Source organism: Ranitomeya imitator, chromosome 3 (genome assembly GCF_032444005.1).
Source record: "Ranitomeya imitator isolate aRanImi1 chromosome 3, aRanImi1.pri, whole genome shotgun sequence".
Lineage (NCBI taxonomy): Eukaryota > Metazoa > Chordata > Amphibia > Anura > Dendrobatidae > Ranitomeya > Ranitomeya imitator.
In genome coordinates, this window is record NC_091284.1 from 339,624,178 (window position 1) to 339,652,027 (window position 27,850).

The 27,850-nt window shown below is 41.9% G+C and overlaps 1 protein-coding gene across 16 annotated transcripts in view; it reads right to left on the reverse strand.

Moving 5' to 3' along the window:
- Window positions 1-27,850, reverse strand: part of LOC138669913 (protein 4.1-like) — a 405,915-nt gene that overhangs the window by 163,754 nt on the left and 214,311 nt on the right. For 7 of the 16 annotated variants that reach the window (XM_069756784.1, XM_069756783.1, XM_069756772.1 and 4 more), the window contains exons 8-12: window positions 24,264-24,351; window positions 17,399-17,551; window positions 17,042-17,139; window positions 12,297-12,469; window positions 6,408-6,521 (exon numbers count right to left, since the gene is read on the reverse strand). In XM_069756784.1, coding sequence (XP_069612885.1) covers window positions 6,408-6,521; window positions 12,297-12,469; window positions 17,042-17,139; window positions 17,399-17,551; window positions 24,264-24,351 — 626 coding nt within the window. The remainder of the gene's footprint in view (window positions 1-6,407; window positions 6,522-12,296; window positions 12,470-17,041; window positions 17,140-17,398; window positions 17,552-24,263; window positions 24,352-27,850) is intronic. The other 9 variants (XM_069756785.1, XM_069756782.1, XM_069756780.1 and 6 more) reach the window with 3 other exon arrangements.

The window sequence follows — 27,850 nt, forward strand, 5'->3', positions numbered from 1 at the left end:
CCATCTTTAATGTCACCCATAATCTGTACAATCCAATTGAAATACAAACAAATATCTTCGGGTAGAAAAATAAAAATAAAGAACTAAAATAATGTGGATGCATAAATATGCACACCTTTAAACTAATACTTTTTTGAAATGCCCTTTCATTTATGATGAGAGTCTTTTTGAGTAGGAGTCTATCGGCATGGCACATCTAGATTTGGCAATCTTTGCCCACTCTTCCTTGCAGTAGCCTTCAAATCTGTCAGGTGGTGAGGACACCACCTGTGTACTGCACTCTTCAGTTCAACTCACAGATTTGCAATTAAATTCAGGTATGGGAAATTCCAAAAAACATTTGTGTTCTGACAAGGACATTCTTTTTTTTTTATAATTTAGAGATATACATAGGATAGATGTCATGCTGAAAGGTGAAATTCCTTTTCAGCTCCTTTTTTCGCAAAGGTCTGAAGGTTTTCATGCAAAATTGAACAGTATTTGGAACCATTTTTAATTCCCTCCATCTTGACTAAAGCTCCAGTTCCAGCTGCCAATAGACAGCCCCAAAGTATAATGCGCCTCTAAAATACTTCACTGTGGGTATGGTGTTCTTTTGGTAATGCACAGTATTTGCTTTGCCCCAAACATGCTTTTTTAAAATTATGGCCAAAAAAATTCAACCTTAGTCTCCTCAGACCACAGCACGTTTTCTCACATGCTTTTTTGGTTAAACATAGCTGGGCTTGGATGTTTCTTTGTAAGAAAAGGCTTCTGTTTTGCCACCCTATCCCAAAGACCAGACATAAGTATATGGGAGATTGTTGTCACACGCAGTAAACAACCACTACTTGCCAGAATTTCATGAAGCTCCTTTAATGCTGAAGTATGCCTATTAGAAAATCCTACTAGAACTAAAATATAAATTGTGTTAATCAGAATCACTTTAAATGATGGCAGCTGGGTATTGACTACTATTCAAATGAGTTTAAATGTGATTGGCTAATTCTGAACCCAACCACATAATCATAAAAGTGTGGTCACCAAATTATTTTAGCGTTATTTCACTCTCAAAAATATTTCTTTGCACAGAGCCATTGAGAAAGATTATGGATGTCATTAAAAGGTGAAAAAAAGTTCTGAAATGAATGTTTTCTATGACAAAAAATGTGGCATGTAGACTTTCGATAACCACTGTATAGCCTACAGGCTTCTTGAAACCAGCTATTTCAAAGTTCAACTCGATGTCCTCTGGAAACAATTTAAATGAGATCACAAGAGCAGCATAAATGTTTCTTTATGTCTCCACTACTAGCTGTGCAAATTAAAGGAGCGGCATTGCCAGAAAAGCAAGACTAATGCTTTTTATAACTCTGGCACAAGCAGGGTATAAAATTACTTCTAGTGGAGACTACTTGACATAGGACTTTAAATCCAAAACACTACTCAAGAAAGCAGAAACAAAGCAAAGGAGCAAAACGCATGAGATATCTGACTCCTGGAATTTTTTCACACTTGCCTAGAAGTTTCCTCTAACTCTTACAGCTGAACATTCATGAGCACTGCATAAATAATGTCAAGAATAAACTCTCCCAACATAGGGCAATTTAAATAGGTTAGGTTAATTATCGGAATAACGATATAGATATATATATAGATATACAGTACAGACCAAAAGTTTGGACACACCTTCTCATTTAAAGATTTTTCTGTATTTTCATGACTATGAAAATTGTACATTCACATTGAAGGCATCAAAACTATGAATTAACACATGTGGAATTATATACTTAACTAAAAAGTGTGAAACAACTGAAATTATGTCTTATATTCTAGGTTCTTCAAAGTAGCTACCTTTTGCTTTGATGACTGCTTTGCACACTCTTGGCATTCTCATGATGAGCTTCAAGAGGTAGTCACCGGGAATGGTCTTCCAACAATCTTGAAGGAGTTCCCAGAGATGCTTAGCACTTGTTGGCCCTTTTGCCTTCACTCTGCGGTCCAGCTCACCCCAAACCATCACGATTGAATTCAGGTCTGGTGACTGTGGAGGCAGGTCATCTGGCGTAGCACCCCCATCACTCTCCTTCTTGGTCAAATAGCCCTTACATAGCCTGGAGGTGTGTTTGGGGTCATAGTTCTGTTGAAAAATAAATGATGGTCCAACTAAACGCAAACCGGATGGAATAGCATGCCGCTGCAAGATGCTGTGGTAGCCTTGCTGGTTCAGTATGCCTTCAATTTTGAATACAAAAACAGTGTCACTAGCAAAGCACCCCCACACCATCACACCTCCTCCTGCATGCTTCACGGTGGGAACCAGGCATGTAGAGTCCATCCGTTCACCTTTTCTGTGTCGCACAAAAACACGGTGGTTGGAACCAAAGATCTCAAATTTGGACTCTCCAGACCAAAGCAGATTTCCACTGGTCTAATGTCCATTCCTTGTGTTCTTTAGCCCAAACAAGCCTCTTCTGCTTGTTGCCGGTCTTTAGCAGTGGTTTCCTAGCAGCTATTTTACCATGAAGGCCTGCTGCACAAAGTCTCCTCTTAACAGCTGTCTGCTGCTAGAACTCTGTGTGCCATTATAATAATAATAATTTTTATTTATATAGCGCCAACATATTCCGCAGCACTTTACAATTAAGCGGGGACATGTACAGACAATAAAGTCAGTACAAGTTAAGACAATTTAAACAGTGACATTAGGGGTGAGGTCCCTGCTCCTAACCTTACAATCTACAAGGAAATGGGGGGGACACAATAGGTGAAAAGTGCTTGTTATTTCAGGTCTGGCAATTATAATAAATAGGGATTTTCATATAAAGCTGCATGATCCGGTCATGTCTAAGTGCAATAGTCAAGTATCAAGTGCAGTTATCGTGTGCATGGAGGGTGTGGAGACAGATGAATAGTAGGGGGCAGATTCACACGCAGATAATATTTGGAAGGAGGGAACAGGACAAAGTTAGTTTACTGAGTAGTTGATGTGGTAGGCTTGTTTGAAGAGATGGGTTTTTAATGCGAGCTTGAATAGGTCGGGGCTAGGTATCAGTCTGATCATCTGGGGAAGTGCATTCCAGAGAGCTGGCGCAGCATGAGAGAAGTCTTGGAGACGGAGGTGCGAGGTTCGGATTACGGGGGATGTTGGTCTTAGGTCATTTGCAGAACGGAGGGCACGTGTAGGGCGATAGACGGAGATGAGAGAGGAGATATAAGGCGGTGCAGAATTGTGGAGAGCTCTGTGGGTGAGAGATGAGTTGACCTGGTTGGCAATGGCAACCAATGAGTTGCCATTGACCTGGTCTCTAAACTGAACTGCTGTTAACCTGCGATTTCTGAGGCTGGTGACTCGAATAAACTTATCCTCAGAAATAGAGGTGACTCTTGGTCTTCCTTTCCTGGGGTGGTCCTCATGTGAGCCAGTTTCTTTGTAGCGTTTGATGGTTTTTGCCACTGCACTTGGAGACACTTTCAAAGTTTGCCAAATTTTTCGGACTACTTGACCTTCATTTCTTAAACTAATGATGGCCACTCGTTTTTCTTTACTTCGCTGCTTTTTTCTTGCCTTAATACAAATTCTAACAGTCTATTCAGTAGGACTATCAGCTGTGTATCCACCAGACTTCTGCACAACACAACTGATGGTCCCAACCCCATTTATAAGGCAAGAAATCCCACTTATTAAACCTGACAGGGCACACCTGTGAATTGAAAACCATTCCCGGTGACTACCTCTTGAAGCTCATCAAGAGAATGCCAAGAGTGTGCAAAGCAGTCATCAAAGCAAAAGGTGGCCATTTAGAAGAATCTAGAATATCAGACATAATTTCAGTTGTTTCACACAGTATGTGTTATTCATAGTTTTGATGCCTTCAGTGTGAATGTACAAATTTCATAGTCATGAAAATACAGAAAAATATTTAACCCCTTCATTACCCAGCCTATTTTGACCTTAATGAGCTGGCCATTTTTTGCAATTCTGACCAGTGTCCCTTTATGAGGTAATCCCTCAGCAACGCTTCAACGGATCCTAGCGGTTCGGAGATTGTTTTTTCGTGACATATTGGGCTTCATGTTAGTGGTAAATTTAGGTCGATAATTTTTGCGTTTATTTGTGAAAAAAATGGAAATTTGGTGAAAATTTCGCAATTTTCAAATTTTTAATTATTATTCTGTTAAACCAGAGAGTTACGTGACATAAAATAGTTAATAAATAACATTACCCACATGTCTACTTTACATCAGCACAATTTTTGGAAACTAATTTTTTTTTGCTAGGAAGTTATAAGGGTTAACATTTTACCAGCGATTTCTCATTTTTACAACAAAATTTACAAAACTATTTTTTTTTTAGGGACCACCTCACATTTGAAGTCAGTTTGAGGGGTCAATATGGCTAAAAATACCCAAAAGTGACGCAATTCTAAAAACTGCACCCCTTAAGGTACTCAAAACCGCATTCAAGAAGTTTATTAACCCTTCAGGTGCTTCACAGCAGCAAAATCAACATGGAAGGAAAAAATGAACACTTTGAAAAGTACACCCCCCAAGGAACTTATCTAGATGCATAGTGAGCACTTTGAACCCCCAGGTGCTTCACAAATTGATCCGTAAAAATGAAAAAGTACTTTTTTCACAAAAATTTTTTTAGCCTCAATTCTTTCATTTTCACATTGGCAACAGGATAAAATGGATCCTAAAATTTGTTGAGCAATTTCTCCTCAGTACACCGATACCTCACATGTGGGGGTAAACCATTGTTTGGGCGCACGGCAGGGCTCGGAAGGGAGGGAGCGCCATTTGACTTTTTGAATGAAAATTAGCTCAAATCATTAGCGGACACCATGTCGCGTTTGGAGAGCCCCTGTGTGCCTAAACATTGGAGCTTCCCCACAAGTGACCCCATTTTGGAAACTAGACCTCCCAAGGAAGTAATCTAGATGTGCGGGGAGCACTTTGGACCCCCAAGTGCTTCACAGAAGTTTAGAATGCAGAGCTGTGAAAATAAAAAAATTTTCTTTCCTAAAAAATTATTTTTTAGCCCGCAATTTTTTTATTTTCACAGGGGTAACAGGAGAAATTGGACCCCAAAAGTTGTTGTCCAGTTTGTCCTTATTTCCATTTATTTTACATGTTTGCCACACTTAAATGTTTCAGATCCCCAAACAAATTTAAATATAAAGACAAAGATAACACAAAGTAAACATTAATAATAAAGACCTTCATTTAAAAACTGCATTTAAAGGAAAAATAAAGCCAAACCTACCAGGCCCTATGTGAAAAAGTGAACGCTGTAGATAAGCCCCTAAAGGCGTTGGCCGCAGCTTGTATATGAAAAATGAGGCGACAGATTCCCTTTAAGTTTTTCCTTAATATAAGGGCTTTTTTTTGTGATAAAAGAAACTTTTCACCTGTACAATTTTTGGGTATACTTTGCTTTGCGTTCCTTGCAGAATAAAGGTATAGTTTTATAGTACAGGTTGTAATGATTACAGTGACAATTTGTAACTTTTTTTTTAATATTTACCACTACTGCACAAGAAAATCACTTTGAAAAAATGTTTGTACCCTATTCGCAGAGCCATAGTGGTTTCATTTTCTTTTGGTTTGCAAAGCAACAAAAGCAGCCGATCTTGAGGAATCTGAAGTTTGAAAGTTATCCACTACCACAAGATAGGGAATAACTTCCCAATCACTTGGGAGTCCACCCACTTTGACTCCCACATATGCAGAGTACCAGGGCTCTGAAGAGCCCTGACAATGGAGCAAAGGTCGATCATGAAGACTGTCTCCGCGATCTATAGATGGGAAAGGTGCTTGAAATGTAAGAAGTGAAATCTATGTGTGTAAACTCTGCAAACAAGTTGTTATTGGAAAATAAGGCCGTGGTGGTCTGGGCTAGAAGTGAGCTGAAAAAAAAAAAGGTGTCCATCAGAAAAAAATGTCACCTGTAACTATATATAACTAAACTAATTTTTTGATATGTTCTGCAGGACTGCTATCTACCACTATATGGTAATATCTGTGTCGGTCTTTGTATAAAAATGTATCTTCAGTATCATGTCATTTGCTGTGGTTCCCCTATATACATGATTATGGTGCGCAATCGTAGTTGTAAACATGTTTTCTTGGTTATGGGCCCACTCAGATGTATTTGCATCCCCACACACACACCTGTGCTGAACCCCTAGCCAAGTGTCTGGCAGTGACATTATTTTAGCTTATATGCAAAACTGTAAAATAGCAAAATATACAATTTCTTAGGTAAGTGTTAATATAAAAAGCTGGCTGTACAATTAGTGCAGCTTTACAGCAGGGAATTTACTAAAAAACAGCAAAAAGAAAACGGCAGAAAAAAGAAGAGCAGCAGGAGCAAGATAAATAATATATAAATACAGCTACGCAAGTTTGGATAATTAATATACCTGCATGTTGCACAGTTGCTGGTGCAATACGAATTGGTATCCTTGACTCAAGCACTTCAACATCATTATCCTCTTCGGGAGAAATGAATATAAATGAGGGATGCCCTTTTTTAACTAAGGTAAACATTTAAAAAAAAAATAAATAAAAAAATGGAAATTGCACAATTTTAATTACAACACGGTTGTGTTGAAATGGCAGATAGCGCAGAAGAAAAAAAAGCTATATAAGCATGTGTACACACCATATTATGCTTGGTCTGTATGCTTGAGAAAGCATCTGAAAAATTATGATGGTGTTTTTAAAACCTAAGCAAAGGGTGGGTGGTAATGAGAGATGAATTATATAGGAAGGATTCTACTTTTCATTTTTTTTTTAAAATTAACTCCGGAGTTTGTATTAAAAAAAGAAAAAAAACATCAAAATGGTAATTGTGTAAGTTCAATTTTAGGGTATGTTCCACTGCAAAATTTGTGCAAAGGTTGCAAATGAGGATCCTACCTACCCAGTAATTCAGGCTTCAGCCTAAGGCCAGGTTCACAATGCGTTAAAGCAGCCCGTTCAATGCATGCGTTAAACGAACTACTTTAACTCAAGTGCCGAAATGTGATTGCGCTAGCGCAGATAGAACTAGCAGATGCTCTATCTGCGCTAGAGGTGACGGACCCGGAAACGCTGCAGCCCACATCCGAGGGTCCGTCACAGAATAACAGCACATCGCTAACGCGTGCCCATTATGGCATGCGTTCGCGATGCGCCCGATAATAGGGTTAATGGCAGCGTTAACGAACTGCGTTAGACCGTGTTATGCTGCGGTGTAACGCAGTCCGTCTAACGTGCCATATAAACGCAATGTGAACCTGGCCTAAGAGAGGTATTCACAGTAGACACATAGGTTCCCAGCAAATCTGAGACAACCTTGTTGTTGGCACTTTATTTTTCTTATTATCTAGAGCAGTAATTCTATTCATATTTCATATATTACATATTTCCATGCTTTAGCACTACAGAGTGCAGCTTTATTTGTCCACCATAACAAAGGTGGCGTAGAAGTAATAACTGGCGTAGAAGTAACAACAGCATTTCGGCATGAAAATAGTTTTCATAATTCTGAGAAAAGAGGAGTGCATTTCATAACTCAGCCCAGTCAGTGATGTCACGACGAGAGGGCATATCTTAACCCTGGTGTGTTGTGAATCAGTCTTGACCCAGGAAGCGAGCTAACAGCAGCTCTGCAAGCTGTTCTGATGCACCTTGATGTGTCTCCTGAGCACACGGCCGCCATCATAATGCAATGATATAACGACCTGTAAGTGTTCTTTTCAATGTTAATCCCATTTTATTTGTAATTGTATCGTACACCTGATTTGTCTTCTTTATAATATCTTTTTATACTTTGTAAACACTGCCTACCTTTTTTGGAGTAAAATATAAAATTACTAGCTTGTCTCTCCATGCTCTAAACGAACTGTCGCGTCCTCTGAAGTGAATTACGCTACTGATTTGGGTTGGCTTCAAGCCCGTTTATCCTTGGAAAATCATAGCTGGTGGCAGCATACTTGCCTGTGCAATCGGGCGTCTTTGCAGCGACCGGCGGCGTTGATAATTATTGTTCCCGCCTTTGTGGGAGTAGTTATATCGCCCTCGCTGCAGCATGCCTAATAGCCAGTACATAGCAGGCAGACCTTCTGGCGACTAATTACCCTAGGTGCAGTACCCTGACTGACCTGAGGGTAAGGGGGTGAGAGAGAGCTGCAAGTTCCAAAATGAAAACTGGTAAGTGGGATATAGATAAATCCCCTTCAGAAGGAACGAGGGGCAACCAAACAACCCCAGTTCGTGACAAATTGGTGTGTGGTGGGGATGATAAAGGTAGCTTCTCAGTGAACCGTGACAGATTGGTGGCATCCGTGACATATTGGTGGCAGCACGGTGGGATCCGTGACAGGGGGAAGCAACTTTTTTTTTTTTTTTTTAAACAGGGCCCAGCAGGTTTGGATTTAATTTTCCCTTAATCAAGACCTTTGTTTAGAAACTTCAGTTTGTGTTAGGTAACATGAGATTTTTCTAATATTTAAACTTGTTTGGTGATCTGAAACATTTAAGTGTGACAAACGTGCAAAAGAATAGAAAAACAGGAGGGGGCAAACACTTTTCCACAATTGTATTTTATATATTAATATGTTACACACGCCACACACACACACACACACACACACACACAATGGTGAAAATAAGTACGGTATTTGATTTACTGGTGATTTTTCAAGTTTTACCTCCTAGAAAGAATGGAGGGGTCTGTAATTTTTATTGTAGGTACATTTCAACTGAGAGAGACCATCTAAAAATAAAAAACAGAAAGTCACATGGTACGATTTTTATGTAATTAATTTGCATATTATTGCATAAAATAAGTATCTGATACAACAGAAAAACAGAACTTAACCGGGGTAACACTTTGAGTTTCAGCTGCCTGCAAAGATTTTATTTTGGGTTCAAGTCTGGAGACTGGCTAGGCCACTCCTGGACCTTGAAATGCTTCTTACAGAGCCACTCCTTAGGTGCCCTGGCTGTGTGTTTTGGGCCGTTGTCATGCTGGAAGACCCAGCCACGGCCCATCTTCAATGCTCTTACTGAGGGATGGAGGCTTGCTGGCCAAAATCTCGAGACACATCCATCCTCCCTGTCCATTTTGCAGAAAAGCACCCCCAAAATATGATGTTTCCTCACCATGCTACACGGTTGGGACGGTGTTCTTGGGGATGTAGTCATTCTTCTTCCTCCAAATACAGAGAGTGCAGTTGATAACAAAGTTCAATTTTGGTCTCATCCGACCATGTGACCTTCTCCCATGCCTCCTCTGTAATATGGTCACAGGTGAACTTTAAACAGGCTTGGACATGTGCTAGCGTGAGCAGGGGGAACTTGTGTGCCCCCCAGGATTTTAATCAATTGCGGCGTAGTGTTAATAACGTTAAAGGGAACCTGTCATCCAGAAAATCAAGGGTGAGCTAAGCCCACCAGCATCAGGGGCTTATCTACAGCATTCTGTAATGCTGTAGATAAGCCCCCAATGTATCCTGTTGAGGGCAGAGCAAAGTACTGCAGTGTGCAGGCGCCAGGCCTCTCTGACCTTTCCCAGCGCCTGCGCACTGCAGTACTCTGCTCTGCCCTCAACAGGGCAGAAAAAGTACGCCTGCGCCGGAACTGCAGCGTGAAGACCAGAAGAGGACGTCATCATAAGAAGATGGGAGGCCCCGGACCAGACCACAACGCCCATCGGATCGGACCGCCCGCCCAGGTGAGTATAATCGCACCTCTTTTTCTCATCTTTTAGGATACATCGGGGGCTTATCTACAGCATTACAGAATGCTGTAGATAAGCCCCTGATGCTGGTGGACTTAGCTCACCATCGATTTGGGGGGTGACAGGTTCCCTTTAATGTTTGAGACTGTGGTCCCAGCTCTCTTTAGGTTGACTGACCAGCTCAGCCCGTGTAGGTCTGGGCTGATTCTTGATCTCTCTCAGCATCATACTTACCCCATTAGGAAAGATCTAGCATGGAGCCCCAGGCCAAGGAAGATTGACCGTCATTTTGTGTTTCTTCCATTTTCTAATAATTGTGCCAACAGTTATTGCCTTCTTACCAAGCTGTTTGCCTATTGTTCTGTAGCCCATCCAAGCCTTGTGCAGGTCTACAATTTTGTCCGTGTTGTAGACAGCTCTTTGCTCTTGGCCATGGTGGAGAGGTTGGAGTGTGATTGAGTGTGTGGACAGGTGTCTTTTATACAGGTAACAAGTTCAAACAGGTGCAATTAATACAGTTAATGCGTGCCGAGTAGGAGGACTTCTTAGAGAAAAAGGAACAGGTGATCAAATACTTTTTCCATGCAATTTAATTATTTAAAAAAATCATACAATGTGATTTTCTGGTCTTTATTTTTAGATTCCACCTCTCACAGTTGAAGTTTACCTATGATAAAAAATTACAGACTTCTCCATTCTTTGTAGATGGGAAAATTTGCAAAATCAGCATTGTATCAAATACTTATTCTCCCCAGTACACACAGTGAAGGTTGCAGACAATCTCTACAGTGTGTAAATGAGATTTAGGGAAACCTCATGCATAATTACACTTCTTAAATACGCAGCGGATATTTAACAAGTAAACCCACAATGGAAAGTCTATCTGTGTACACTAATAAAGCTAAAGGGATCAGTTTTTATTAATATGCAAAGTTAATAAAGTGAAGCTCCACAAATGTATAACAGTAAGAATAACAGTCTTATGTCCTCATTTTAATTGAATTACCGTATATACTTCTAGTATAAGCTGAGAATTTCAGCCCATTTTTTTAGGCTGAAATTGCCCCTCTCAGCTTATACTCGAGTCATTCCCAGGGGTCGGCAGGGGAGGGGGAGCAGCAGCTGTTTAATACTCACATGCCCCTGGCGTGGTCCCTGCAGGTCTCTGGTTCTCCGGGCACTGACAGCATCTTCCTGTATTGAGCGGTCACATGGTACCGCCCATTACAGTAATGAATATGGACCAGACTCCACTCCCATAGGGGTGGAGCCGCATATTCATTACTGTAGTGAGCGATATCATGTGACCGCTCAATACAGGAAGAAGCTGTCAGTGCCCAGAGAACCAGGGGCCACGCCAGGAGCAGGTGAGTAAAACGGGGGGGGGGGGGGGTGTGGCAGTGAGCAGGTGAGTAAAACGGGGGGGGGGGGCAGTGTGCGATATTCACCTGTCCCACGTTCCACAGTCGGCGCCGCTCCGTCTTCCGAGTCCTCTGCAGTGAATCTCAGGTCAGAGGGCGCGATTAGTGCACGCCGCCCTCTGCCTGAACAGTCAGTGCAGAAGACGTGGAAGAAACAGCAGCGCTCGGCGTTGGAACATGGGACAGGTGAATATAGCAAGTGTCAGGGGCCTGAGCGACATGAGGTGAGTATGACTTTTTTTATCGCAGCAACAGCATATGGGGCAAATATCTCTATGGAGCATCTTATGGGGCCATAATCAGCATTTGTGCAGCATTATATCGGGCCATGTGCAGCATTATATGGGGGCAAATATTTCCATGGAGCATCTTATGGGGCCATGTGCAGCATTATATGTGGGCAAATATCTCTATAGAGCATCTTATGGGGCCATAATCAGCATTTGTGCAGCATTATATGGGGCAAATGTGTCTATGGAGCATCTTATGGGGCCATAATCAGCATTTGTGCAGCATTACACGTGGCATATTTTAATATGGAGCATCTTATGGGGCCCATCATGAACTGTATGGAGCATTATATGGGCTCCTGATCAATATGGATATTCAAAAACACTTAACCTACTGATGTCTCAATTTTACTTTTATTGGTACCTATTTTTATTTTTGACATTTACCGGTAGCTGCTGCATTTTCCACCCTAGGCTTATACTCGAGTCATTAAGTTTTCCCAGTTTTTTTGTGGCAAAATTAGGGGTCTCAGCTTATACTCTGGTCGGCTTATACTTGAGTATATACGGTAAGTTTTCTGTTATTATGAGCTCTATGTGGGGAAAAAAATCTTGTGGCCATCTCCAGGGATCCATGTTGCTAAATTGTGCAGTTATAGCACTAATGTGATTGCTCTAGTTCACCATGTAATTGTATGTGTAATATTTACCTTTCTATATGTATACAAAAAGTGCTGCATTTGAAGGGGAAAAAAATGACTGATTATTTTGTGATAATTCCAAATTGGTTGGGATTGCTTTCCCCATAGGGTCCAGTAAAAATGTTAAGCATATCATTTGGCGTGAAGAGGCATTGTATACCATCACTGTAGATAAGAGCCACCCAATAGAGGTAACGTGTACTTTGTTCCAGAGAAGCTGAGGTTCACTCACCGCCATCAAGACTGCGGGTGGCTCTTTTGCTGGCAGTTCGCTGGAACTGTGGAGCAGGACGATCTATGAGAGCACTGGCATGCCTTGTCTGTGCCTGTGTGCGCCCACTGTAACGAAATTTGGATCCCAGTGACAGGAACTTGTGTTTAGGAATGGTCTCTGTAGATGTTAACCTATTAGATCAAATAAAATGCTTAGTTTTTAATTGACTGTTGAGAAATCCATTGGTTTAAATCAGGGCACAAGCTCAAATTGTCTAAGGGCTGCAGACATTCCAATGAGTTGCAGAAAAACATTAAAAGGGTTTTTTTTAATCTGCAACATGTAAATATTGACAGCATATTGTATAAGGCTATGTGCACACGATGTGGATTTGCTGCGGATTTTTCTGCGCAGAAACGCTGCAGATCTGCACTGTGATATACAGTACAATGTAAATCAATGGGGTAAAAAAAAAAAGCTGTGCAGATGGTGCGGAAAAATCAGTGTGGAATTGCCGCGGATTTCAAAGAAGTGCATGTCACTTTTGTGCGGATCTGCAGCGTTTCTGCACCCCTGCATGATGAAAATCCACAGTGACAAAAACCGCAGAAAATCAGCACAAATTCTGCATCAATTCCGCATAAAATTCGTGGCAAATCCGCGGCTGCAGATTCTGCCAGGAGATCCGGATTTTGTGCAGAAAATTCTGCTCCTCTTTTCTTACGTGTGCACATAGCCTAAGTGTATGAAAGGTGGAGCTTTCACTTTTAGAACGCCAGACCTTTGGGAGGAAAAGGGAAACGGGCAAGTATTTTGTAACTCCCATAAACTGCAATAAACAGAATATATGGCTACCTCGCCACCTCTTCTCTGAAATGTAGAATACGGGAACAGAAGCTATCCATTATCTCAATATATGGGGATACCAGAGAGGAAACCCTATGCATATGCCATACATTTCTCAAAGGAGTATCCCCTTTTAAGATCAGTCTGGGTAAAACGGACACATCGTGTTCTGCCCAATATAGGCCGTGATCACACTTCCAGAGAGGTTTAATCTCTGTACATGAAGGTACAATATTCTAGATATTTAAAAATAATCCAAAGTTGATTTATCATTTCAAAGAAGAAATTTAAAACTCAAGCATAAGATATCACTATAAGCAGTCAAGAGTTGTACAGCGTCTGGTAAGTAAAACATTAAAGGTTTCAAATTATTAGTAAAGTGCAGACAGCAATGGAAAGGTACACCTTGTACAAGTGCTTGTCGCAAAATTAGAATATCATCATAAAAGTTAATTTCAGTTGTTCAACACAAAAAGTGAATCTCATTATATAGAGTCATTACAGAGTGATCTATTCCAAGTGTTTATTTCTGTTAATGTTGATGATTGTGGCTTACAGGCAATGGATACCCAAAAGTCATTATCTCAGTAAATTAGAATATAATACCAGCTTGAGAAAGGATTGTAAAATCCAAAATGTTGGCCTGCCGAAATGTATGTTCAGTAAATGCACTCAATACTTGGTCGGGGCTCCTTTTGCATCAATAACAGCATCAATGCAGTGTGGCATGGAGGCAATCAGCCTATGGTACTGATGAGGTGTTATGGTAGCCCAGGTTACTTTGATAGCAGCCTTCAGCTCATCTGCATTGTTGAGTCTGTTGTCTTTCATCTTCCTCTTGACATTACCCCATAGATTCTCTATGGGGTTAAGGTCAAGTGAGTTTGCTGGCCAATCAATCTCAGTGATACTATTGTTTTTAAACCAGGTATTGGTACTTTTGGCAGTGTGAACAGGTGCAAAGTCCTGCTGGAGAATGAAATTTCTATCTCCAAAAAGTTTGTCAGCAGAGGGAAGCATGAAGTGCTCTAAAATTTCCTGGTAGATGGCTGTGCTGACTTTGGTTGTGCTAAAACACAGTGAACCTACACCAGCAGACGACATAGCTCCCCAAACCATCACCGATTGCGGAAACTTCACACTAGACCTCAGGCAGCTTGGATTGTGTCTCCACTCTTCCACCAGACTCAGGAACTTGATTTCCAAATGAAATGCAAAATTTACTTTCATCTGAAAACAACACCTTGGACCACTCGGCAACAGTCCAGTTTTTTTTCTCCTTGGCCCAGGTAAAATGCTTCTGGCTTATCTATTGGTGATGAGTGGCTTGACAACGAATGCGACACTTGTAGCGCATGTCCTGGATAAGTCTGTGTGTGGTGGCTCTTGAAGCAATGACTTCACCAGCTGTACACGCCTTGTGAATCTCCCCCAAATTTTTGAACCGTCTTTTCTTAATCCTTTTAAGGCTGCGGTTTTCCCGGTTGCTTGTGCACCTTTTTCTACCACACCTTTTCCTTCTACTCAACTTTCCATTAATATGCTTGGATACAGCCCTCTGAACAGCCAGCTTTTTTAGCAATGACCTTTTGTGGCTTATCTTCCTTGTGGAGTCAATGACTGCCTTCTGGAAAGCAGGAAAAGGCGCGGTCTTTAGGAGCGCTGGGGCAAAGGGAAAAAAATTATACGAATGGGAATGGTTGAAGCCACAAACCTTTACTAGACTTCTTTGCACTCCACAACACGTTTTGATAGCGACACTATCTTCCTCAGGTGGTGACTGGCCATTTGTCTCCACAGTGGACATTCCCCAAGTAAGGTATCTAGCAGGAACACAGGATGCAGTGACGGGATGCAGTCAGAGCAAGGATTAACAGGTTTATTTACAGGGGAATACTCCACTCAGGGAGGTAAAGGGTTAAACAGGGGCACAAACAGTGCATTAAATCAAAGAATATTCTTAAGGTGACGAACAACTGTTCAAAATAACGACAAATAGGTAACAAGAGAATCAGGAAGTCCTAACACTGCATCTCCTGCTGCACACTAAATAGCACCAGCAACGGCGGGCACAGCGTCTCCTCCTGGATGGTACTGTAGTCACTAGTTCCATCTTCTGGTGGCAGTGGTCAGTCTACGGAACTTCCACTGCCCCTAGTCTATATACTGTAGATGCCTACAAGGTTACGGGCCACGGTACTGTCTAAGCCCGATGTGTTTCCTGCACAACTCTCCTGACAGTCTCTGTCAAATGGGCCCAAAGTGGCTGACGGTAATACGGTCTTGTACGAGCCCAGCCCTCTCTAGTTCCAGACCCGGCATGCAGGTGCCTGTGGTCCGGTCAACGTCCCTACACCCATACTGTAGAAATGTCCCCCACTGATGCCACCAGGATACCCACTACCACCAATATAATAATTATGCTTGTCTCCTTAATAGAGGATATGTGCAAACAACAAGTTGCCGGTCCATTTCTACACTTGCGAATTTGAGAAAGACACGGGCTCGGGTCGAAACATTATTAAAAAAACGCTTAAAAAAAATATGTTTTCTCCTTTTCTTCACTGTATTGTTACTTACCACTGTGGTGAACTTTGTGCAGAAGAATAAAGTGTATATCTTGAAGTAACCCTCATGAGTGCGGCTGTTAACCACATACTCTGGACATCTGCCAAGTCAGCAGTTTTCCCCATGATTGTAGAGCCTACTAAACAGACTAAGGGACCTTTTTAAACTCTTAGGAAGCCTTTGCAGATGTACTTTGTTAAATATTCTAATTTACTGAGATAAGTGATACAATTCAGAAAATAATCACATAGTCAAGGTGTAACTTACTATGGATCTGAATAGAAGACCCATGTGCACTCGGGCTGCCACCAGGAGCACTAACAACATGGGAGGTTGAACTTTATTAGGGTTCTGGTTAACAGAGGCACTTATACCTATTACAGTAAATCACAGTACCCTACTCCTCCTACCTCCACTTAGCAGTTCAGACACAGCACTTTTTACTCCTCATACCCAATAATACTAATTTCTGTCCATACTTAATTTCTAGCAATATTAATTCATTGAGCAGAGGGTGTAACCGTCCGCATTTTTTAATGACTAAATCCTGCAACTGTAAAATAATAAATAATTGTCTTATCATATATTTTTAAACCTTTAATGTGATACTTACCAGATGCTGTACATCTCTTGGCTGCTTATAGTGATATCTAATACTTGATTTTTAAATTTCTTCTTTTAAATGTATGGAAATGATTAACTTTGGATTATTTTTATATATCTAGACTATCGTACCTTCATGTACAAAGATTGAACATCTCTGGAAAGGTGATAATATTTGGTATTTTGGAGGCGTCTCTCACCTATATATGACTAAGTGCATTAACCAATATAGTTTGTGCACCAACATGAGAACCCCAGTCGTCATCTATCGCTCCTCAGCATAACACATTAACATTCTGGGTTTGAAAGATGTATTTTAAGCAACTCAAAGAGCAATCCAGACTACTGTTCCTGCTCAGTGGTGGCAGCTCTGCACAGCACTCATCAGCCTCATAATACCATCATCATCCCTTCCTTATGTACCCCTCCTGTGATGCGCACAACTCCATTTCCTTATGATGTGGATGATACATGTATCAAGTGGTCACAGGACGTTAACTTGTATTTTCTAATAACTACACTGAGCGCTAAGATATTTTAGGATATCTAGAGATGAGAGAACTGTGATGCCATGTCATGACAGTATTTCATTTTTGTGAATAAAAGGAATGCAGCTGTGCTTTAACAGCAGTCTTTCGGAACGCTTGTGTTTGACCCAACACTATTTGTTTGCCTCCCAATGACATGGAGTGCTGAAAATGTTTTCTGCTTTGTGCATAAGAGTTCAAATGTATATTATAGCTTACCTAAAAAAGGTATGATGCTCGACACAGACCTTCCAAAGTTTCTTTGCCGCTCGATAACTTGGCAGCTTAAACCCTATCGTACTTTCGTATTGCTCCTGCTACAGAGGAAAAGCCAATTAGGGAAATTTGAAAATCCTTTTCGCAATACAAAATGATCCTAAACTGCTCACAATGGATTAAACATATCTTGACAGCTCAATATCTGTCATATTTCCTTTCTGACACAGGGTCAACAAAGCCTTAAATAAGGAACTTTGTGTACAAAATGATATCTTTACTAGGCTATTTAGTGAAATATGTACAACTGATTGCGGATATACATACACAATAAAATTTAAGAAAAAGCCATTTTCGTACCTCACCAGGGCGAATCTTAATGAAGAAACTGCTTCTTTTATATGAGATTTTCAAGACTTTGGGCCATGGAAAACGGTTAATCCTTAGGTTGTCTTTAAAAACCATTAGCCCACCAGAACAAACTCCAAGTTTAATGTCTACTCCTTCCAAATCCTGAATAAAGGTAAAGTTACACTACTAAAACATACAGACAACATTAATGCAAAACACTAACTATTAATAACGACAATAAACCGGTCCACAGCTAGTCAGGCACAAAACCAGAACAAAAGTTGCCATCAACATGTCCTAGAAAAGTGTTGCTTAATAAAGGTGCAGACTGAGTTAGACAGTGCCTTTTAGTCAATGTTGTTATATAGGTAGTCCCACTATTGAAACCCCAATGTTAAGCTGTTAACTGATCAGCAAAAGTATTAGGGCTCGCTCACGCTGGCGAGTAGCCAGAATATAACTCGGACAATGCTACTATGGAACGGTGCCAACTAGCATTTATTTTCGACTTTGCATGAGAAAAAAAATGTTGCGTGCTGTGAAAGGCAGCAACTATCGGACAAGCCTATGCGTGCGTGCAAAACATCAGACTCCACTCTGATGTCATTAGAGACTAGGTGATTAATAGCATTGCCTTATATACAGTGGCATAAGTTGGGACTTTAAGCTCTATATGTACACATCAGGTGAAATCCCTTGTGTGCAGTCTGACAAACTGATGAAAATGTTCTCTTTTTACTTGTGGATAGAAGTTGAGATTGACGCAAATTTTGGTTTTTCACGCAATTTGCAGTTTCATTGTTTTTGGATCTTTTAGTCAGATGTTTCTATTATTATGGTACTCATATACAATTATCAGCATGTCATAAGTTTTTACAATTTATTGACAAATACAATAAGTTTATCCAACGACTCAGTGCTGCCCCTTATTTTTCAAGACTCCTGCAATTCACCCTGGCATATCTCGCATATATCAGCTACAAAGCCAAATTCTGGCTGAGGACAACAAATTCTTGCCTAGTAAGTGCTCGGAGATTTTCACAATTTCTGTGACTTTGTCCACATGCTTTTTGAGGATTGAACACAGATTATCAATGGGAATGAGAACCACAGAGGGGTTTGCTGATAGAGTTAAAATTTCAATGTTTTCTCCACCGAATCACTTAATTACCGTGTATACTCACGTATAAGCTGAGATTTTCAGCCCATTTTTTGGGGCTGAAAGTGCCCCTCTCAGCTTATACTCAAGTCATTGTCCCAGGGGGTCGGCAGGGGAGGGGAAGCGGCAGCTGTCACATCATACTCACCTGCTCCCAGCAAGGCTCTGCACGTTCCGGTTTCTTCGGCACCCGCAGCTTCTTCCTGTGTTCAGCAGTCACGTGGTACTGCTCATTTAAGTAAGGAATATGGACGCATATTCATTATTTTAATGACCGGTACGATGTGACTGCTGAACTCAGGAAGAAGCTGCGGGCGCTGAAGATCGCCTGTCAGTGAGAAGCTGCCAGGGACCGCGCGTGATGACGCGATTAGTGTGTGCGCTGCCCTGTGCCGACACAGCGACGCCCAGCGGTGGAATGCGGACAGGTGAAAATTGCAAATGCCGGGGGCCTGCTCAGGACAAGAGGCGAGTATGTGTTTTTTTTTGTTTGTTTGTTTTTAATCGCAGCAGCCGGCTATGGGGAAAATGTTTCTATGGAGCATCTTATGGGGCCATAATCAACCTATGCAGCATTGTATGGGGCATATTTTCTATGAAGCATCTTATGGGGCCCATCAAAAACTTTATGGAGCATCTTATGGGGCATATTATATTATGGAGCATCTTATGGGGCTATCATGAACTGTATGGAGCATTATATGGAGCTCCTGATTCAATATGGATATTCAAAAACACGTAACCTACTGATATCTCAATTAATTTTACTTTTATTGGTATCTCTTTTTATTTTTGATATTTACCAGTAGCTGCTGCATTTCCCACCCTAGGCTTATACTCGAGTCATTATGTTTTTGTGGGAAAATTAGGGGACTCTGCTTATACTCGGGTCGGCTTATACTCGAGTATATACGGTATTACCTTTCCTACTGACACGGTGCGTTAAGAGGCTAGGTGAACCAATCATTGAAATTTTGCATCTATGCCTAGAAAAGTCTCCTCATCTCAGTTCCATTTAATACCTGTGGTTAAGCCTCAAGAAGCAGGTGAACAAACAAAAATACAGAAATTGTGATAAACTCCAAACATTAATCAGACTGGGGTGTCAGTCATGATTTGGTCCAGAAGCTGATGTTAAGCAGCCCAGGCGAAGCAAAGTAGTCTTGAAAAGTAAGGGTCAACACTGAAAATATTGAGTCTTTAAACTGTATATGTCAATAAAAGTGTAAAGACTTACAAAATATTTATAACTGTACTTTACTAACCATAGAAACATCTAACTATAAGACCTAAAAACATTGAAGAGGAAAATTTTGTGAAAACCAAAATTTGTTTCGGTCTCAAAACCCTTGACCACAGTTATGTTCGACAAACAGAGTGATGAAAAATGTTCTCTTTTTATTCAAACTGCACATCAGGGATTTCACCAGAAGTAGGAACTAAACACAAATTCCCAACTTGTGCCACTGTAAATACCATAGAAACATCTGACTATAAGATCTAAAAACACTGAGTCAGCAAACTGTGAAAAACAATATTTGTGTCAGTCTTAAAACTCTTGATCACGAGTGTGGGGTCAGCATAAAAATAAGATTAAGCAGTGCTTCATTGGCTTGTGAAGGCTATGCAGAATTGCTCAATCAGAATATTTGTATATCAAAGAAGTACATTTTGGCACTATAGAGGGAATTTGTTAATGGCTGTATGCCATTTCCAGTAGAAAGAAAGGCATAAATTACAGTAAACGTCATATAATTACATTATTTTGGGACCTATTACTGTTTTTCCACTTCCCTTGCCAATATTGAAAAGTTGTTGATGCTTATTGGGAGTGGCAGGTTCACTGCACCTCACCATATCTGCTATAATTTGCACAAGAAATTGATGTAAATTATAGAGAAAATCTACGTCAGCTCATAGTTGGCGGCACCTCTTAATACAATGCCATGAAAACAGAAAAATCATCCTAATTAATACTGAAAAATTGACCAATCTTAACACATCCCCCCAATGTCCTATAAAATTTAAGCATGCACTTCCTACATTTTGGTTGAACTTCAGATTAAACAGACGTGCCACATCTAAGTTTATTTCATGTGTCCATTGGTTAAGAGCCTTAGGCCGGATTCACGCTAAACGTACGAAAAATCGTCCACAGTCTCCCTGCCGAGAGTCGAACGACTGTAATGCAAGTGTCAGGTAAGCACAATTCGATTTTTCGCACCTAGCATTCGATTTACATCTGAATGCAGTGCGACTGCAATGTGATTTTAACATGAGCTTTTACATAGAGCAATTCTCTGTGTCATAAGCACTTAGCTCTCAAAGTTAAGAGTCAAAACACACATTATATATAGTGAATATAGTAGTATATATATATATATATATATATATATATATATATATATATATATATATATATAGAGTATATATACTGTATATAATATATATATATATATATATATATATATATATATATATATATATATATATAGTGAAAAAATTGGAACAGCATCAAATTACTACCTTACAAGGCATGCAGAGCTCTCCCGACCAGCAATCCAATGGTCAAAAAGTAATAAACTCAAAAAAAAAGGAAAAGCAGCACAAAATAATTGAAAAAAAAGTGGACTTTAATGCCTGAACGGCGTGGCTGCTTTTCCTTTTTTTTTGAGTATATATACAGTATATATATATATATATATATATATATACACACACATATACACACACATATATACACACACACACATACATATATACATACACAGTATATACAGTATACACACTAATATATTTATTATATATACATACACACAGACCTACACACACATACCTCTCAAAAAAATGAAGGGAATACTAAAATACCACATCCTGGATATCTCGGATTGAAATATTCCAGTTGAAAATTTGTATTCATTGCGTAGTGGAATGTGTTCAGAACAATAAAAATTAATTATCAATGTAAATAAAAATGAATATCCCATGGAGATCTGGATTTGGAAAGATACTCAAAATCAAAGTGGAAAATCCAATTACAGGCTTATCCAACTTCAGTGGAAATGCCTCATGACACGGAAAAGATGCTCATTATGGTGTGTGGCCTCCACGTGCCTGTATGACCTCCCTACTGTACAACGCCTGGGCATGCTCCTGATGAGGCGGAGGATGGTCTCCTGAGGGATCTCCTCCCAGACCTGGACTAAACCATCCGAAAACTCCTGGACAGTCTGTGGTGCAATGTGACTTGGTGGATGAGGTGAGACATGATGTCCAGATGTGTTCAATCAGATTCAGGTCTGGGGAATGGGCAAGCCAGTCCATAGCTTCAATGCCTTCATCTTGCAGGAACTGCTGACACCTTTCAGCTACATGAGGTCTGGCATTGTCCTGCATTAGAAGGAACCCAGGGCCGACCGCACCAGCATATGGTCTCACAAGGGGTCTGAGGATCTCATCTCAGTACCTAATGGCAGTCAAACTACCTCTGGCGAGCACATGGAGGGCTGTGCGGCCCTCCAAAGAAATGCCACCCCACAACATTATTGACCCAGTGCCAAACCGGTCATGCTGAAGGATGTTGCAGGCAGCAGATCGCTCTCCATGGCATCTCTAGACTTGGTCATGTCTGTCACATGTGCTTAGTAGTGAACTTGCTTTCATCTGTGAAGAGCACAGGGCGCCAGTGGCGAATTTGCCAATCCTGGTGTTCTGTGGCAAATGCCAAGTGTCCTGCACGGTGTTGGGCTGTGAGCACAACCCCAATCAGTGGACGTCCGGCACTCAGACCATCCTCATGGAGTCGGCTTCTAACCGTTTGTGCAGAAACATGCACATTTGTGGCCTGCTGGAGGTCATTTTGCAGGGCTGCTGCTGGGTTGTTGCCCTCCTACAGCCCCCTCCACGTCTCCTGGTGTACTGGCCTGTCTCCTGGTAGCGCCTCCAGCCTCTGGACACTATGCTGACAGACACAGCAAACCTTTTTGCCACAGCTCGCATTGATGTGCTATCCTAGATGAGCTGCACCACCTGAGCCAATTGTGTGGGTTGTAGAGTCAGTCTCAAGAGTGTAAAAACACAACCAGCATTCAAAAGTGTCCAAGACATCAGCCAGAAAGCATTGGTACCGAGATGTGGTCTGTGGTGCCCACCTGCAGAACCACTCCTTTATTGAGGGTGTCTTGATAATTGCCAATAATTTCCGTCTTTTGTCCACTCCATTTCCACAACAGCATGTGAAATTGATTGTCAATCAGTGTTGCTTCTTAAGTGGACAGTCTGATTTTACAGAAGTTTGATTTACTTAGAGTTACATTCTGTTTAAGTGTTCCCTTTTTTTTTTTGAGCAGTGTATATATAGTGTATATTAGGTGGCATTTCTTTGGAGGGCCGCACAGCCATCCATGCGCTCGCCAGAGGTAGCCTGACTGCCACGAAGTAACAAGATGAGATGCTGAGACCCCTTGTGAGACCATATGCTGGTGCGGTCGGCCCTGGGTTCCTAATGCAGGACAATGCCAGACCTCATGTGGCTGGAGTGTGTCAGCAGTTCCTGCAAGATGAAGGCATTGAAGCTATGGATTGGTCCGCCCGTTCCCCAGTCCTGAATCCGATTGAGCACATCTGGGACATCATGTCTCGCACCATCCACCAATGTTACGTTGCACCACAGACTGTCCAGGAGTTGGTAGATTCTTTAGTCCAGGTCTAGGAGGAGAATCCTCAGGAGACAATCCACCGCCTCATCAGGAGCATGCCCAGGAATTGTAGAGAGATGATACAGGCACGTGGAGGCCACACACACACTACTGAGCATCATTTCCTTGTCTTGATGCATTTCCACTAAAGTTGGATCAGCCTGTAACTTCATTTTCCACTTTGATTTTGAGAATCATTCCAACTCCAGACCTCCATGGGATATTAGTTGTGATTTACATTGATCATTTTTAGGCTTTATTGTTCTCAACACATTCCACTTTGTAATGAATAAAGATTTACAACTGGAATATTTCATTCAGTGATATCTAGGATGAGGGATTTTAGTGCTCCCTTTATTTTTTTGAGCATATGAGATATATATGTGCGTGTCTCTGACATCTATATATCTATGTATTAAATGTGTATATATCTATTCTATTCTAAGCTGTCACTCTGATTTTACTGTATGCGGCACATGAATTGCTGGCTTTTCAAAGGACACCGATGCATAAAAATCAGATAGCACTCGCATGGTCCGTGTGCTGTGCGATTTTTTTCTCGCACCCAAATGCCTGCATTGGTGAGACTCAAATGAGTCTCTGTGAGAATCGCAGCATGCTGCGATTTTACAAGCACTCCGGATACGGCTGAGAAAACAAACGCTGATGTAAGCTGCCCCATAGATTAACACTGGGCCGAGTGCTATGAAGTTTTCTCGCATAGTACTCTGCCGAATTCTATGGTAGTTTGACTCTGGCCTTAAAGGGACTGTCCAGGTTTGGCATGAAAGTCTGCTCTCCCTATGACTGCTAACTTGTTTCTCCAGTGCTGGAGGCAAGAAAAGATGGCATATGTCTGCGACTAAGCAATATGCATACTCCAGTTTATATTCTGACAAGGCGTGCGCTGTTTTGCTCATTTCACTTGTATTGCAGACTTTCATATCGGGACAATCCCTTTTAGAGTTTCCCTAAGCTACAAAACCGAATTGGAAAATAGTTACATTTAGAAGCCTACCTTGGCATGATGAATATCTACACCATACATCGTCAATTTCTTGGCATTTTCTAGAAACTCCAAGTCAGCTTGGGCTGGAGTCATTGGTCTGAAGAATACAAAAAAATGGAAAAGATTTTAAATATCATGCTTACTCATTCGGTTACTGAGCGTAAGGAATCATTAGTAGTGATGAGCGAATATACTTGTTACTCGAGATTTCTTGAGCACGCTCGGGGGTCCTCCGAGTATTTTTTAGTGCTCGGAGTTTTAGTTTTTCTTGCCGCAGCTGAATGATTTACGTCTGTTAGCCAGCTTAAGTACATGTGGGTATTTCCTAGCAACCAGGCAACCCCCACATGTACTTATGCTGGCTAACAGATGTAAATCATTCAGCTACGGCAAGAAAAACAAACTCCGAGCACTAAAAAAATACTCGGAGGACCCCAGAGCATGCTCGAGAAATCTCGAGTAACGAGTATATTCGCTCATCACTAATCATTAGCCATCATCTATTCAGAGTAAAGGTGATAACTTGTGGATCAGCAGGGGTCCAACTACTGGGACCATCACGCATCCTGAGTAAAGGGTCCCAAAACCACCACTGTCTATTGGTCTGCCATAAATAGCCAAGTCCAGTGCTCAGCTATCTCAGACAGTCCCATTGATGCAGTGACCTTGCGCATTCTGTGTCATTTTTAATGAATCAGCTTTGCAATCATTACTTCAGTTGTGTTCATTATGATTATTTGTATTACTATATTATCCCCATAGTTTCATAGCTTTTTGTTTAGTGTCTATTTCTATGCATTTTGTCTTTCTGCTGCTTGTTATGCATGTGATAGGATATCATTAAAAGCACCTGACAGGTCCCCCATGTCCTCCAACCCAACAGCATTCACTTATTTAGGAGTAAATTCCCTGCCTAACAAGCCCTGTATAACATTTTCTGTACAACTGAAGTTTAAAAAAAAAAGCATTTATATCCTCCACATGTGCTATGCTAATGAGGGCTTTGACTAGTCGATATGGCGTTAGTTGCCCCAGTGAAGTCAGCCCTCTTTCCATGTTATTACTCCCCTAGGGCCTGATAACAAAACTTACACAAGCGGCGTCATCGTGCATGCACGCTGCTCTTTTCAACATCATCACTGCATCTCTGTAGCCAGGTGTACACTTCCCAGCTTCAGAGGCGCACTTGCCCATGTCAGGGAGTTTAGAAGATGGCTTCCGGCAATGATGCCGCTCGTGCGAATTATGGTATCACACCCCAATCCTGTCATGTGCTCCCATCCTGCACCTCCATTCTGTAATATGCTGCTCTCATCCTGTGCCCCCATCCTGTCATGTGCTACTCTTCCTGTGCCCCCATTCTGTCATGTGCTGCTCCCATCCTGCGCCCCCATTCTGTCATGTGCTGCTCCCATCCTGCGCCCCATTCTGTCATGTGCTGCTCCCATCCTGCGCCCCATTCTGTCATGTGCTACTCTTCCTGTGCCCCCATTCTGTCATGTGCTGCTCCCATCCTGCGCCCCCATTCTGTCATGTGCTGCTCCCATCCTGCACCCCCATTCTGTCATGTGCTGCTCCCATCCTGCGCCCCCATCCTTTCATGTGCTGCACTCATCCTGCGCCCCCATCCTTTCATGTGCTGCTCTCATCCTGCACCCCATTCTGTCATGCTGGTCCCATCTTGCACCCCCATCCTGTCATATGCTGCTCCCCCTTGTTATGTGCAGCCCCCATCCTGCACCCTCATCCTGTTTTGTGCGCCTCCATCTCGTCATGTGCTACTCTCTTCCTGTGCCCTCATCCGGTCATGTGGTGCTCCCATCCTGCGCCCCAATCCTGTCATGTGGTGCTCCCATCCTGCGCCCCAATCCTGTCATGTGGTGCTCCCATCCTGTGCCCCCGCCCGTGCTGTCATGTCCTGCTCCCATCCTGCGCCCCCATTCTGTAAGGTGCTGCTGTGACTTTCAGATCAGACGCTGCGATGACTTGTTTACTGCACGCCCTCTGACTGAAGTGTCGAGACTGCGCCGAAACAGTCTATAAAGGCTTCAGACAGAGACGCTCCCAGCGTTATATTATAGATATACAGGGCTGGTGAGGCAGGAAATTTACTCAAATAAGTGAATGCTTTGAGGGTATGGGGTACCTGACAGGATCCCTTTAAGTGCATTATTCATGTCCTGTTAGATATAGTAAGCATAAAAATATTTCTGTGTAGAGCTATTATGTGCATTTGCAGGGGTGTAATTTCGTAAGATGAAGAAGTTGATGTTGTCACTCCACAGCTGGTAACAATAGATAAAACATTAATCTACATAGTGGAAACATTACTACTGTTTTTCATGTATATAATGATATTAACTGATATTAATTTATTGACAGGAAACAAATCACAATAAAATTATAACTACCTCAATACATAATACAATGAAATGTTCTAAAATAATTTGAACCCAGAAGATAGAACAGTTGACAAATGGCACCCTCATGTGGTCTTAGAAAAATTCATAATTAGTTGTCATCTTCTAAATATAAAGTACAGTATATACTCGAGTATAAGCCAAGATTTTCAGCCCACTTTTTTAGGCTGAAAGTCCCCCTCTCGGCTTATACTCGAGTCATACCCAGGGGTCGGCACGGGAGGGGGAGCGGGGGCTGTCTAATAATACTCACCTACTCCTGGTGCGGTCCCTGGCTTCCCCGGCGCCGGCAGCAGCAGCAGCTTCTTCCTGTACTGAGCGGTCACATGGCTGGCTTCCCCGGCGCCGGCAGCAGCAGCTTCTTCCTGTACTGAGCGGTGACATGGTACCGCTCATTACAGTAATGAATATGCGGCTCCACCTCTATGGGAGGTGGAGCCGCATATTCATTACTGTAATGAGCGGTAACGGTGACCGCTCAGTACAGGATGAAGCTGCGGCGCTGGGGAAGCCAGAGACCTGCACAGCGCCAGGACCAGGTGAGTATATTGGGGAGGGGAGCACTGTGCGATAGTCACCTTTCCTCGTTCCAGCCGCCGCTCTGTCTTCAGCAGTGACGCTCAGGTCAGAGGGCGCGGTGACGTGGTTAGGGCGCGCCCTCTGCTGAACGTCAGTGCTGAACATGGAGTGGCGCTAGAACGAGGAGCAGGTGACTATTGAAAGTGCCGGGGGCCTGAGCGACGGAGAGGTGAGTATGTGATTTTTTTTTTTTATCGCAGCAACAGTAAATAGGGCAAGTGTCTGTATGGAGCATCTAAGGGGCCATAACGTTTGTGCAGCACTATATGGGGCCATAACGTTTGTGCAGCACTATATGGGGCCATAACGTTTGTGCAGCACTATATGGGGCCATAACGTTTCTGCAGCACTATATGGGGCAAGTGTTTTGTATGGAGCATCTATGGGGCCATAACGTTTGTGCAGCACTATATGGGGCAAGTGTTTTGCATGGAGCATCTTTGGGGCCATAACGTTTGTGGAGCATTATATGGGGCAAATATCTTCATAGAGCATCTTATGGGGCCATAATCAGTATTTGTGCAGCATTATATGGGGCAAATGTGTCCATAGAGCATCTTATGGGGCCATTATTAACCTTTATGCAGGATTATATGG